Genomic DNA, 12,424 nt, shown 5'->3' on the forward strand with positions numbered 1-12,424 from the left:
CACAGTCTTCCTCCTCCTCCTCCTCCTCCTCTTCCCTGTAAACCCAATTCCTTTCTAACACTGATAAGGTTCCCTAGTGGGGTCACGAAACGGCTGCAAGAAAAACCACCCAGCTCAGAGAGCACCAAACACCCCACCCCACCTCCTCCAATAAATAAAAGCTGATGGTGCGAGATGCCCAAAATCTGGCCCTCCTGTCCTGACCGGCTATGTGTTTTAACCCAGGCATTGACGTTAAGAAGGGCAGAGGTCGCTACATGGACACTTGCATGGTGACGTTCGCACCTCGCTACTTGCTGGACAATAAATCCTCGCACACCCTCGCCTTCGCCCAGAGGGCCTTCGCCAGGGGACAGGTAAAAAGAACAAACCCCCCCACCCTTTCCTCCTGCTATAACTCCTAAGGATTCCTCAAGCTTTTGTGCCCTTTGGAGAGGGGTGGACTTCAGTTCCCCTCTTCTTATTTTGCATTCTGTTCTGCCTTTTATTCTGTTCTTTTCTATTCTATATTCTATATTATTCTATTGTAGTCCTAGTCTATTCTATTCCTGCATTTTTTTTCTATTCTATATTATTCTACTGCATTCTACATTCTATTCTGCATTCTATTTTCTATTCTGTTCTGCATTCTGTTCTATATTCTATTCTATTCTGCATTCTATTCTATTTCCCATTCTATTCTATATTATCCTATTCTGCATTCTATTCTATTTCCCTTTCTATTCTATATTATCCTATTCTGTATTCTATCCTATTTCCTATTCTATTCTGTGTTCTATTTCCCACTCTATTCTATATTATTCTGTTCTATTAAGCGTTGTATTCTATTTCCTATTCTATATTATCCTATTCTGCATTCTATTCTATTTCCTTCTATTCTGTTATTTTATTCTGAATTCTATTCTATTTTCTATTCTATATTATTCTATTCTATTAAGCATTCTATTCTATTTTCTTTTCGATTCTATATTATCCTATTCTGCATTCTATTCTATTTCCTATTCTATTCTGCATTCTATTCTATTTCCCATTCTATTCTATATTATTCTATTCTATTTCCCATTCTATTCTATATTATTCTATTCTGCATTCTATTCTATTTCCTATTCTATATTATCCTATTCTGTATTCTATTCTATTTCCTTCTATTCTGTTATTCTATTCTGCATTCTATTCTATTTCCTATTCTATATTATTCTATTCTATTAAGCATTCTATTCTATTTTCTTTCCGATTCTATATTATCCTATTCTGCATTCTATTCTATTTCCTATTCTATTCTATGATATTCTATTCTACATTCTATTCTATTTCCTATTCTATTCTGTGTTCTATTCTATTTCCCATTCTATTCTATATTATTCTATTCTATTAAGCATTCTATTCTATTTCCCTTTCTATTCTATATTATTCTAGTCTGCATTCTATTCTATTTCCTATTCTATTCTATATTATCCTATTCTGTATTCTATTCTATTTCCTATTGTATTCTGTTATTCTGTTCTGCGTTCTATTCTATTTCCCATTCTATTCTATATTATTCTATTCTATTAAGCGTTCTATTTCCCTTTCTATTCTATATTATTCTATTCTACATTCTATTCCATTTCCTATTCTATGTCATTCTATTCTACATTCTATTCTGCATTCGATTCTGTTCATTTTCTATCCTCTATTCCATCCCTTTCAACACTTGGCCAATAAAGAATTCTAATCCTAACGATGGTAAGAAAGAGCCTCTTGTCTGTGTGTCTCGTATTCCTGGATACCTTCCTAGGAAATGCCACCCGTTGAACTGCAGACCTATTTCCCTTCTTCCCCTTCTCGGTAGGGAACGTCCAATCCAGACGGCTACCTCTCCACCCTCCCGGGCTCCAGCGTGGTCTTCCACTGGCCACGCAACGATTACGACCAACTCTTGTGCGTCCGGCTGATGGACGCCCCCAACTGCATTTGGTCCGGAGGCTTTGAAGTCAACAAGAACAATTCCTTCCACATCAACATGAGGTAGGAAACGAACAGGGCTGTCGCGCCTCGTTGTGACCGTTGTGAGTCCTGTTGTGTTGTTGCTTCCCTGTGTTGCACCCCTCACAGTCAGAGTGACTCTTTGAAGTCGCAACAGCACTGGAAAAAAAGGGACGTTTCTCACACTTACGACCATGGCTCCGTCCCCCCCATGGTCATGTGATCAAAATTCAAATGCTTGGCCACTGACTCATATTTATGACGGTCGCAACGTTCACGCAATCCTCCTTTGCCACCTTCCGACGAGCAAACTCGATGGAGAAGCCCGATTCACTTAACAGCCGTCGCTCGGCAGTAAGTGAGTTTTACCCCATGATACGACCTCCCTTGCCACCGTTGTTAAGCCAGGCACCACAGGTGTTAAGTCAGCACCACGATTGCGAACCGAATCCGGTTTCCCTATTCTCTTTGCTGGTCAGAAGGTCGCAAAAGGGGGGTCACGCTGCAACCGTCGTAAATATGAGTCAGTTGCCGAGCGCCTGAATTTTGATCACGTGACACCACCCCCATGGTCCCTTTTTTTTCAGTGCTGTTGTAATTTTAAATGGTCACTAAATGAACTGATGTATGTCAAGGACTTTGGTTGTTGGTTAGTTGCGAAGTCGTGTCCGGCCCATCGCAACACCATGGACCATGTTCGTCCAGGCCTTCCTGTCCTCTTCCATCCACTGGAGTCCACTGAAGCTCAGGCCGACTGCTTTGGTGACTCCATCCAGCCCGCTCCTTCTCTGCCGTCCCCTTCTTCTTCTTTTGCCGTCCATCGTTCCCAGCATGAGGCTCTTCTCCAGGGAGTCCTTCTTCCTTCTCATCAGGTAGCCAAAGTCTTTGAGTTCCCTCTTCAGGATCCGGCCTTCTAAAGAGCAGTCAGGGTTGATCTCCTCTAGGACTGACCGGTTGGATGGCCTTGCAGTCCAAGGGACTTGCAGGATAGATAGATAGATAGATAGATAGATAGATAGATAGATGGATGGATGGATGGATGGATGGATGGATGGATGGATGGATGGATGGATGGATGGATGGAGAGAGAGAGAGAGAGAGAAGTTTTAGTTGCGAAGTTATGTCCGACCCATCACGACCCCATGGACCACGTTCCTCCAGGCCTTCCTGTCCTCTCCCATCCTCTGGAGTCCATTGAAGCTCATCTAGGCTGTTTGGGTGACTCCATCCAGCCACTGCCTTCTCTGTCGTTCCCTTCTTCTTCTGCCCTCCATTGTTCCCAGCATGAGGCTCTTCTCCAGGGAGTCCTTCTTCCTTCTCATCAGGTGGCCAAAGTCTTTGAGTTCCCTCTTCAAGATCTGCTCTTCTAAAGAGCAGTCAGGGTTGATCTCCTCTAGGACTGACCGGTTGGATGGCCTTGCAGTCCAAGGGACTCAATGCAGGAGTCTTCTTCTGCAGCACCAGAGTCCAAAGGCCTCCATCCTTTGGCGCTCAGCCTTCCTTGTGGTCCAACCTTCACAGCCATCCATGGCAACTGGGGAAACCACAGCCTTGGCTAGGCACACTTTGGTTGGCGGGGGGATGTCTCTGCTTTTTAGGATGCTGTCTAGATTTGCCACAGCTTCCCTCCCCAGGAGGAAGCCTCTTCTCATTTCTGGGCTGCAGTCCCCATCCGCGGTGACCTTGGAACCCAGGAAAATAATACCAGTCCTCCATTTCTTCCCCATCTATTGTCCGGATGCCATGATCTTCGTTTTCTCAATGTTGAGCTTCAAGCCAACTTTTGCACTCTCCTCCTTTCCCCCGCCTCAAGAGGCTCTTTAGTTCCGTCAAGGACTGGCCACAGGTTTTATTGCACGTCAGGTTTCTTAAAAAATTGTATAGGTGGGAATTTATAGTCGAAGAGGAAAGGAAAGGGATTTGCCAGCTCGCGAAACCCACACGGGCCTTGTTTGCGTTTGAAACCCCCCAGGGACACCCTCGGGAAGTGCTTCTTCCTTCAAGTGGAGATCACCTTGAAGAGAGCCACCTACTGCGTCTCGTTCAGCGACACCGACCAGTTTCCGCCTCCGTTCCGCATCGACAACTTTTCTAAGGTAAAAAGCACCTGGGGAGTGGGGCGGGGGTGGGGGTGGGGGCAGATGGGCGGGCGTCTGAAAACGGCGAAGGCAGAGGGGGCGAAGAAGGAACGCTCCTTGGAGCTTGGACGGCAGATAAATCCTCGACTTACGAATATTGCTATTCTATCCTCTCCCCCGTAGGCCTTCTTTCCCTTAGACGAGACGTGCCCCATTCTTACAACCGTTCTTTTTATTTTATATATATATATATATATATATATATATATATATATATATATATATATATATATGTGTGTGTGTGTGTGTGTGTGTGTGTGTGTGTGTGTGTGTGTGTGTGTGTGTGTTTTTATTTGTGCTGATAAATAAATAAAGGAAGACTAGTATAGATCTATTTCAAGCTATTTAGCTTGAACGACTCCTTTTATCAGGCTGATAAAAGGAGTCGTTCTCTGTAGCTCAAATGGTTAACTCCCTGCCTGGGAGGCAATAGAGCACAGGTTCGAATCCCAGTAAGGATATGGCTAGCTGATGAGAGCTAAATAGCTTGAAATAGATCTATACTAGTCTCCCTTTATTTATTTATCAGCACAAATAAAAACACAAATATAACAAAGGCAACAGTAAAAATATTGGGTTTCTGTCTGGATGGACTCTTGTGACGAGCCTAATGACAGAGAGTGGAAGTGTGACCTTCCTCCCACACTTGGGCATACCAGGGGTTGTGACTTTAAGTATATGTATATATATATATATAGGTTCGAATCCAGGTTCGAATCCCAGTAAGGATATGGCTAGCTGATGAGAGCTAAATAGCTTGAAATAGATCTATACTAGTCTTCCTTTATTTATTTATCAGCACAAATAAAACACAAATATATATATATATATATATATATATATATATATATATATATATATATATATATATATATATATATATATATATATATATATATATATATATATATATATATATATATATATATATATATATATATATATATATATATATATATATATATATATATATATATATATATATATTTTGTTACACAGACAACAATGGGAAAGGGAGAGGATGGGGGGAAAAAGGAGGGGGGAGGGGAAACCCATCTTCACATACAATATGTCGTTTAATCACAGGTGCATCCCTACTAAGTTTATACATCCCGTATCTCTCTATTGTATATTTAATAAGCACCACAATAAGCTAGGGTTTAAAAAACAAAAAACAACAAAATAAAACAAGAGAAAGAGGGGGGGGGAAAAGGTAGGGGGAGGGGGGGGAGGCCAAACAGGACAAAAAAAAGGTCCAAGAAGGAAAGGGGGGGGGGAAAAAACCATCATCACATGCAGCATGTCGTTTGATTACGGTTGTTTTAACATCTACATCTTCAAATAATGTTTACCATCTCAGATATTCCCTCTAATGTAACTAAAGGTCTCATTTTCCTTCTACCATATATATTCAGTTAACATTAGCATTGTTTTCCCCCAGATAATATACTTCTATTCATTGTTAACCTTGCATTTCATACCTTCAAACAGAGATCTTATTCCTTCCTTGCAAGCGTTCTTCTGATGTTTTAGTCTCCAGGCCTTTTGTCGTGACCGAGGCTTCCCAAGAAAGCATAAATCCCCCCCCAAAAAACCCTCCTTTATTTATACGGCTGTGAATTACGGTCATTTACAGCCCATCATGATTCACAAACAGTCTTTATTAATAAGATTTATAGGCCGCCCAATCCCGAGGGGACTCTGGGCGGCTTACAAAAAAAAGAGAAAAAGAAATAATGAAAAAATAAAAAAAAGACAGATTTAAAATCACCACACATACATTCCTTCTGATCGGGGCTGGACCTCAACAGTGAGGTCAACAGCCCCAGGCCTGCCGGAATAGCCAGGTTTTAACAGCTTTCCTGAAGGCCATGAGAGTGGGTGAGGTCCGGATCTCAGGGGGTAGCTCATTCCGAAGGGTCGGAGCAGCCACAGAGAAGGCTCTCCTCCGGGGAGCCGCCAGCCGGCATTGTCTGGCTGACGGCATCTGAAGGAGGCCCACCCTGTGGGATCTCACCGGCCGCTGGGAGGTATGTGGCAGTAGGCGGTCTCGAAGGTACGCTGGCACTAAGCCATGCAGGGCTTTAAAGGTGATAACTAACACCTTGAATTGCGTCCGGAGACCAATAGGTAGCCAGTGCAGCTCGCGGAGGGTAGGTGTAACGTGGGGGTACCTAGGTACACCCAGTATCGCATTCTGGACTAGCTGCAGTCTCCGAACACTTTTCAAGCTCCACGTAGAGCGCCTGTGAAGGTTCCGACAGATGCCTGCTCGAGTTGCCACAGTCTTTCAGGGGAATGTTGATAAACGCCCGCCTTCTCTCCCTGGGGACGCTGCCAGAGACCTCATTGCCAAAGGCAGAGCAAGGCCCGACTGAGCACAGAGTCCAACAGACCTTCTCAGAGTTCGAAACCGACCAGAACGAAATAATCGCTTCCTGCAAAAGCTCACATCCCGTTCGCTCCTCTTGTATGTCTTATGGGAGGGGCCAATCATCTCCAAGCCTTACTCCCACGTCGACCCTGTTTGCTTAATTGTTCGCCTTCTGGCAGCTCTGCGCATACACTGGGAATAGGCTCCCGCTGTTCTTCTGCCTCGCTGATGTCAGGGAGGCAGCAAATACCTACCAGACGGGCTTGGTCCCCTCTCTGCCTCCGACGCAGAACCCTCGTCCAAGCCTTCTCCAGACTCCCAAGACTGGCCCACGTTCCTCCCCAACCTCCTCACTGTCCGACTCTGCTGACCGCTGACGGGCCACAAACACCTTTAATCCTCTGAGTTGCTCTTCTCCGCACCTTCCCTCCTAGGTCCCGGTCGTCTTCAGCCAACACGGCGTGGCTGAGCCCCGTCTCAGCACCGAAGTGAAGCCCTCCACCACTTTAGACTACGCCTGGGACGAGCCCACTCTCCCGCCTTACGTCACCCTGACTGTCAAGGGGGCCGGCTCGTCCGAAGTCACCTGCTGCATGAACGACTTCCAAGAGAGCAAGCAGTTGTATTACGAAAACTTCATCTACATCGCGGCCACTTACACTTTTTCAGGGTAAGCACCACTCTAAAATATCATCTTTAATTTCTTGATTACGAATCTGGACCGAATCCATGACTTCTTCCGACAACTCCTTGAAAGCAACAGAAATCTTTTCCTGTATTTTAATTTCCATCGTGGCTGCATGATCTTTTAAAGCATCATTTAATACTTTTTGCAATATTTCTCGAGTCAAAGTTTCCCCAGCAGGAGTAGGAGGGGGTTTGGGGGCGGGGAGTAATGACTGTAGTTGTCGGAGCAGGTGAATTTCCAGCGCTTTTCGAGGTGTTAACCCTGTTTAATTTGCTTAGAAGCCATTTCCTCAGTTAATCTTACCTTGCACCCAGTTAATAAATCCAGGGAAGCCGCTTGTTCCAGTAATTACTCTGTAATTTACTAATAAATCACTACTGATTTAATGATCTTTAGATGATCTTGAACTCTATAATAGTTTGAGTTCCGTGAAAGTCTATGTTATAGACTCTATAACATCACAGCACAATCACACCTACAAAACTCTTCGGCGCCATCTTTGTCTTTCTTCCACGTAGTTTTATCACAAGGAATTTTTAGAAAAATGGAGTTAAAGTCTGTAATACATACAATTAGAAGTTCTCTGGTATTTGTCTGCCCGTGTTGGAATCAGGTATAAATCAATCGTTGAGCTGGGGGTGGGCATATGCCCTCGTTCTGCAGAAAGGCAGAAAAAATCCCTGGCGCGGAGAATTCACTGGGTTATAGGGTGGCTCACACCTTCCACACCCCAGTTTTATCTCCTGGGGCAGGTTAAACGGAGCACTTCCCAAACTCAGCTTCTCACCTCTCCTTCTTTGCCCGAAGGAGAGGTAATCAATCTGTCAAACAGCTGATGGATGCTGTTTAGACAGCTTAACGCAGCCTCGGGTCCGGAGCTGCTAAAAAACGAAACAGCTCCCACAGACAACGCCCAAACCAGAAGCCCTCCATCCATTGCTTCTTGTTTCTTGCCTTATAACGCTTTGGAGAATAGTTTGACTCCCTCTTCTTTGGGGCAGCCCCTCAAATATTAAAACACTGCTGTCATGTCACCCCCCTGGTCCTTCTCTTCATTAAACTAAGACGTCCCAAAATTCCAGCAGCGTCCGGATATTCTCGGCCTCCAACCCAGCCTAGCAGTTTTCCCAATTTCAGTAAAGCCGAAAATCTCTTTGGGTGATTTCGGCCTGGTCTTTGTCCGCGATTCCTATCTCACCCTTCCTTCTCGGTTTCCTTGGAAATCCCAGGGTCCAGGAAGAGTCAGGGAGACCCGTGGCTGCGTACAAGGATCTCGCCTGCGCTGAGCTGGTCCTGGATGTTTCTCCCAAGACGCAGAGGGTTGTCTTGAAGAAAAAGGTAGGAAGTCACAGGGTTTGCCTTTCTTTCCCTGGGAGCATCCTGGAGGCCCCTGCCTCTATCGGCCACCAACCGGCACGATTGTGCGCTCGGTGGGAAGAGCATTGGGGATTAGGTCACTGCCTCCCGCCTACTCTGTACTCCCACGTGGACTTTCCCCTGGTGATGTTCCCTGGTTGGGTCAGGAAAAGTTGCCAAGTAAACCACCAAGCTTACAAAACAACAAGGGCTCCACAGTTTTCCTCCTCCTCCTCCTCCTCCTCCTCCTGTACTCCACAAATCACACTCCCTTCTAGCACTGATGATGTTCCCTAGTTGGGTCATGAAACGTCTGCAAGGAAACCCCCAAGATCAGAGAGCACCAAGGACCCCACAGTCCTCCTCTTCTTCCTCCTCTCCTCTTCTCCTTCTCCTTCTCCTCTTCTTCTTCCTTCTCTTCCTCCTCCTCTTCCTCCTCCTCCACACAAACTCCTTCTCCCTTCTAGCACTGATGATGTTCCCTAGTTGGGTCATGGAACATCTGCAAGAAAACCCCAAGATCAGAGAGCACCAAGGACCCCACAGTCCTCCGCCTCTTCCTCCTGTCTCCTTCTCCTTCTCCTGCTCTTCTTCTTTCTTCTCTTCCTCCTCCTCTTCCTCCTCCTCCACACAAACTCCTTCTCCCTTCTAGCACTGATGATGTTCCCTAGTTGGGTCATGGAACATCTGCAAGGAAACCCCCAAGTTCAGAGAGCACCAAGGACCCCACAGTCCTCCGCCTCTTCCTCCTCCTCCTCCTCCTCCTCTTCCTTCTCCTCCTCCTCTTCCTCCTTCTCCTCCTCCTCCTCTTCCTTGAGAGAACCAAGGACCCCACAGTCCTCTCCCTCCCACCTCCTCTTCCTCCTCCTCTTCCTCCTTCTCCCTCCTCCTCCTCTCTGCAAACCCTGCTCCCTTCTAGCACTGATAATATTCCCTAGTTGTGTCATGACACACCTACAAGGAAACCGGAGTGGCGGAGTGGTTAAATGCAACCGGAGCCGGAGTGGCGCAGTGGTTAAATGCAGCACTGCAGGCTACTTCAGCTGACTGCAGTTCAGCAGTTCAGCTGTTCAAATCCCACCAGGCTCAAGGTTGACTCAGCCTTCCATCCTTCCGAGGTGGGTAAAATGAGGACCCAGATTGTTGTTGGGGGCGATATGCTGACTCTGTAAACCGCTTAGAGAGGGCTGAAAGCCCTATGAAGCGGTATATAAGTCTAACTGCTATTGCTATTGCTATAACCACCAAGCTCAGAGAGCACCAAGACCCTACAGTCCTCCTCTTCCTCCTCCTCCTCTACTCTTTTCCATCTTCTCCTCTTCCTCCTCCTTCTCCTCTCTTTTTCCTTCTCCTTCCCCTCTCCTCAAACCCAACTCCCTTCTAGCCCTGATGATGTTCCCTAGTTGGGCCATGAAGTGTTTGCAAGGAAACCCCCAAGCTCAGAGGGAACCAAGGACCCCAGAGTCCTCCTCCTCCCCCCATTCCTTTCTAGCCCTGATGATGTTCCCTAGTTGGGCCATGAAACGTCTGGAAGCAAACCCCCAAACTCAGAGAGCACCAACCCTGAGATGCACCCCCTGGTTTTTCCTTCCAAATAATGCTGCTTGGAAGCCCTAGGGTAGTGTTTCTCAACTTGGCAACTTGAAAATGTCCGGACTTCAACTCCCAGAATGCCCCAGCCAGCGAATGCTGGCTGGGGCATTCTGGGAATTGAAGTCCGGACATTTTCAAGTTGCCAAGGTTGAGAAACACTGCCCTAGGGAGAAGAACACGGAGGGGGAGTGGGGAGGGGTGGGGAGAGACTTTGCCCCGCAGGTAGGCAAAACCGAGCCCGCAGCCTCTCGGTTTCACTGCCCCTTTTCCCCCTCGCAGGAACCCGGGAAACGCTCCCAGCTGTGGCGAATGACCGTGAGCGGCATGCTGTGCCATGAAGGCTCGGCCGTCCCCCGCCATCCGAATAAACCCTCCCCGCCTCACTCGGCCGAGTCCTCCATGATTCTGGACATCGCTGGCTTGGCCGCTGTGACGGATAACAGGTGGGCGGAGCTCAGGACCTTCTCATGAGCCAAGGTGGCGCAGTGGTTAAATGCAGCACTGCAGGCTACTGCTAGATCAGCAGGTCAGCGGTTCAAATCTCACCGGCTCAGGGTTGACTCAGCCTTCCATCCTTCCGAGGTGGGTAAAATGAGGACCCAGATTGTTGGGGGCAATATGCTGACTCTCTGTAAACCGCTTAGAGAGGCCTGAAAGGCCTATGAAGCGGTATATAAGTCTACTGCTATTGCTATTGCTATATTCTCCCCAATCCCAGGCGCTGCTGCGTTAGGACCAGGCCTTAGGGCGAACCGCTGTCCCCTACAGGTGGTCCTAGAGTTACGGCCACGGTTGAGCCTGGATTTTCGGTGGCCAAGCCGAGACAGTTGCTAAGTGATTAGAAGACCTCCCAGGTCCCTTCCAGCTGTATTCTGGTTGGTTGGTTGGTTGAAATGGTCTAAGGTCTCCTGCTTGAGCAGGGGGTTGGACTGGATGACCTCCAAGGTCCCATTCTCTTCTCTTTTCTGATTGTTGGTTTGATTGATTGATTGATTTGGTCTAAGGTCTCCTGCTGGAGCAGGGAGTTGGACTAGAAGACCTCCAAGGTCCCTTCCAGCTCCATTCTGATTGATTGATTCATTGAAATGGTCTGGAGTCTCCTCTTGAGCAGGGGGTTGGACTAGAAGACCTCCAAGGCCCCTTCCAGTCCTATTCTGATGGATTGATAGATTGAAATGGTCTAGACTCTCCTGCTTGAGCAGGGGGTTTGACTAGAAGACCTCCAAGGTCCCTTCCAACTCTATTCTGATGGATTGATTGATTGAAATGGTCCAGGGTCTCCTGCCTGAGCAGGGGGTCAGACTAGAAGACCTCTGTGGTCCCTCCCAAGCCTATGATTCTATGTTCTACTGCAGGGGTCTCCAGATCTGGCCACTTATGCACTTCAATTCCCAGAGTTCCTCAGCTATCTGTCTGGAATGGCCTAGGGTCTCCTGCTTGAGCAGGAGGCTGGACTAGAAGACCTCCAAGGCCCCTTCCAGCTCCATTCTGACTGATCAATGTTGATGTTGCTGCGCTAGATACGAGCCTCTGATGCTGAGGAAACCAGACCGCCGGAGAAGCACGACCCAAACCTGGAGCTTCCGCGATGGGAAATTGCTGTGTGGCATGCATGGACTCGCAGTGCAGGTAGGCGGGGGGCGGGGGTCACCTCTCCCCCTCCTTCCCCCAAAGTTTTTTTGGGGGGGCAGGACCATTTGTGGGCGAGAACATTACCTTTCTCCAGGACGCATGGGGGAGCCAGCTAACCTCTGTGCTCAACAAACGTTGAGACAGGAGAGCAGCCTTCTAATATTTGAGGGGCTGTCACAGAGAGGAGGGGGGGGTCAAGCTATTTTCCAAAGCACCCAAAGGCCAGAGAAGGAACAATGGATGGAAACTGACCAAGGAGAGATTCAACCTGGAAATGAGGAGGAATTTCCTGACAGGGAGAACCATCAACCAAAGGAACAGAAGTTGCCTTTGGAAGTTGTGGGAGCTTCATCCCTGGAGGCTTTCAAGACGAGACTGGACTACCACCTGTCAGAAATGGTGTAGGGTCTGCTTGGGCAGGGGGTTGGACTAGAAGACCTCCGAGGTCCCTTCCTTGTGCAAAGTGCAGAGAAGAGCAACAAAGAGGATTAGGGGACCCCGAGACTAAAACATACAATGAACAGTTGCAGGAACTGGGCCTGGCTAGTCTAGGCAAGAGAAGGATCAGGAGAGACGGGAGAGCAGCCTTCCAATATTTGGGGGGGGGTCTTCCACAGAGTGTAGGGGGGTCAAGCTATTCTCCAAGGCACCTGAAAGCCAGAGAAGGAAGAATGGATG

The 12,424-nt window shown here is 47.3% G+C and overlaps 1 protein-coding gene across 1 annotated transcript in view; it reads left to right on the forward strand.

Annotated features, from left to right (window-relative positions):
• VPS13D (vacuolar protein sorting 13 homolog D) overlaps positions 1-12,424 on the forward strand; it is a 123,686-nt gene that overhangs the window by 71,007 nt on the left and 40,255 nt on the right. The window contains 7 exon segments of the mRNA XM_087701822.1: positions 226-356; positions 1,832-2,007; positions 3,938-4,061; positions 6,912-7,147; positions 8,395-8,503; positions 10,394-10,557; positions 11,635-11,743. Of these exon segments, the coding sequence (XP_087557948.1) occupies positions 226-356; positions 1,832-2,007; positions 3,938-4,061; positions 6,912-7,147; positions 8,395-8,503; positions 10,394-10,557; positions 11,635-11,743 (1,049 nt within the window).

This window comes from Thamnophis sirtalis, unplaced genomic scaffold (assembly GCF_051295495.1).
Source record: "Thamnophis sirtalis isolate CommonGarterSnake01/CBP01778 unplaced genomic scaffold, rThaSir2_p1.2 scaffold_15, whole genome shotgun sequence".
Taxonomy (NCBI): Eukaryota; Metazoa; Chordata; class Lepidosauria; order Squamata; family Natricidae; genus Thamnophis; species Thamnophis sirtalis.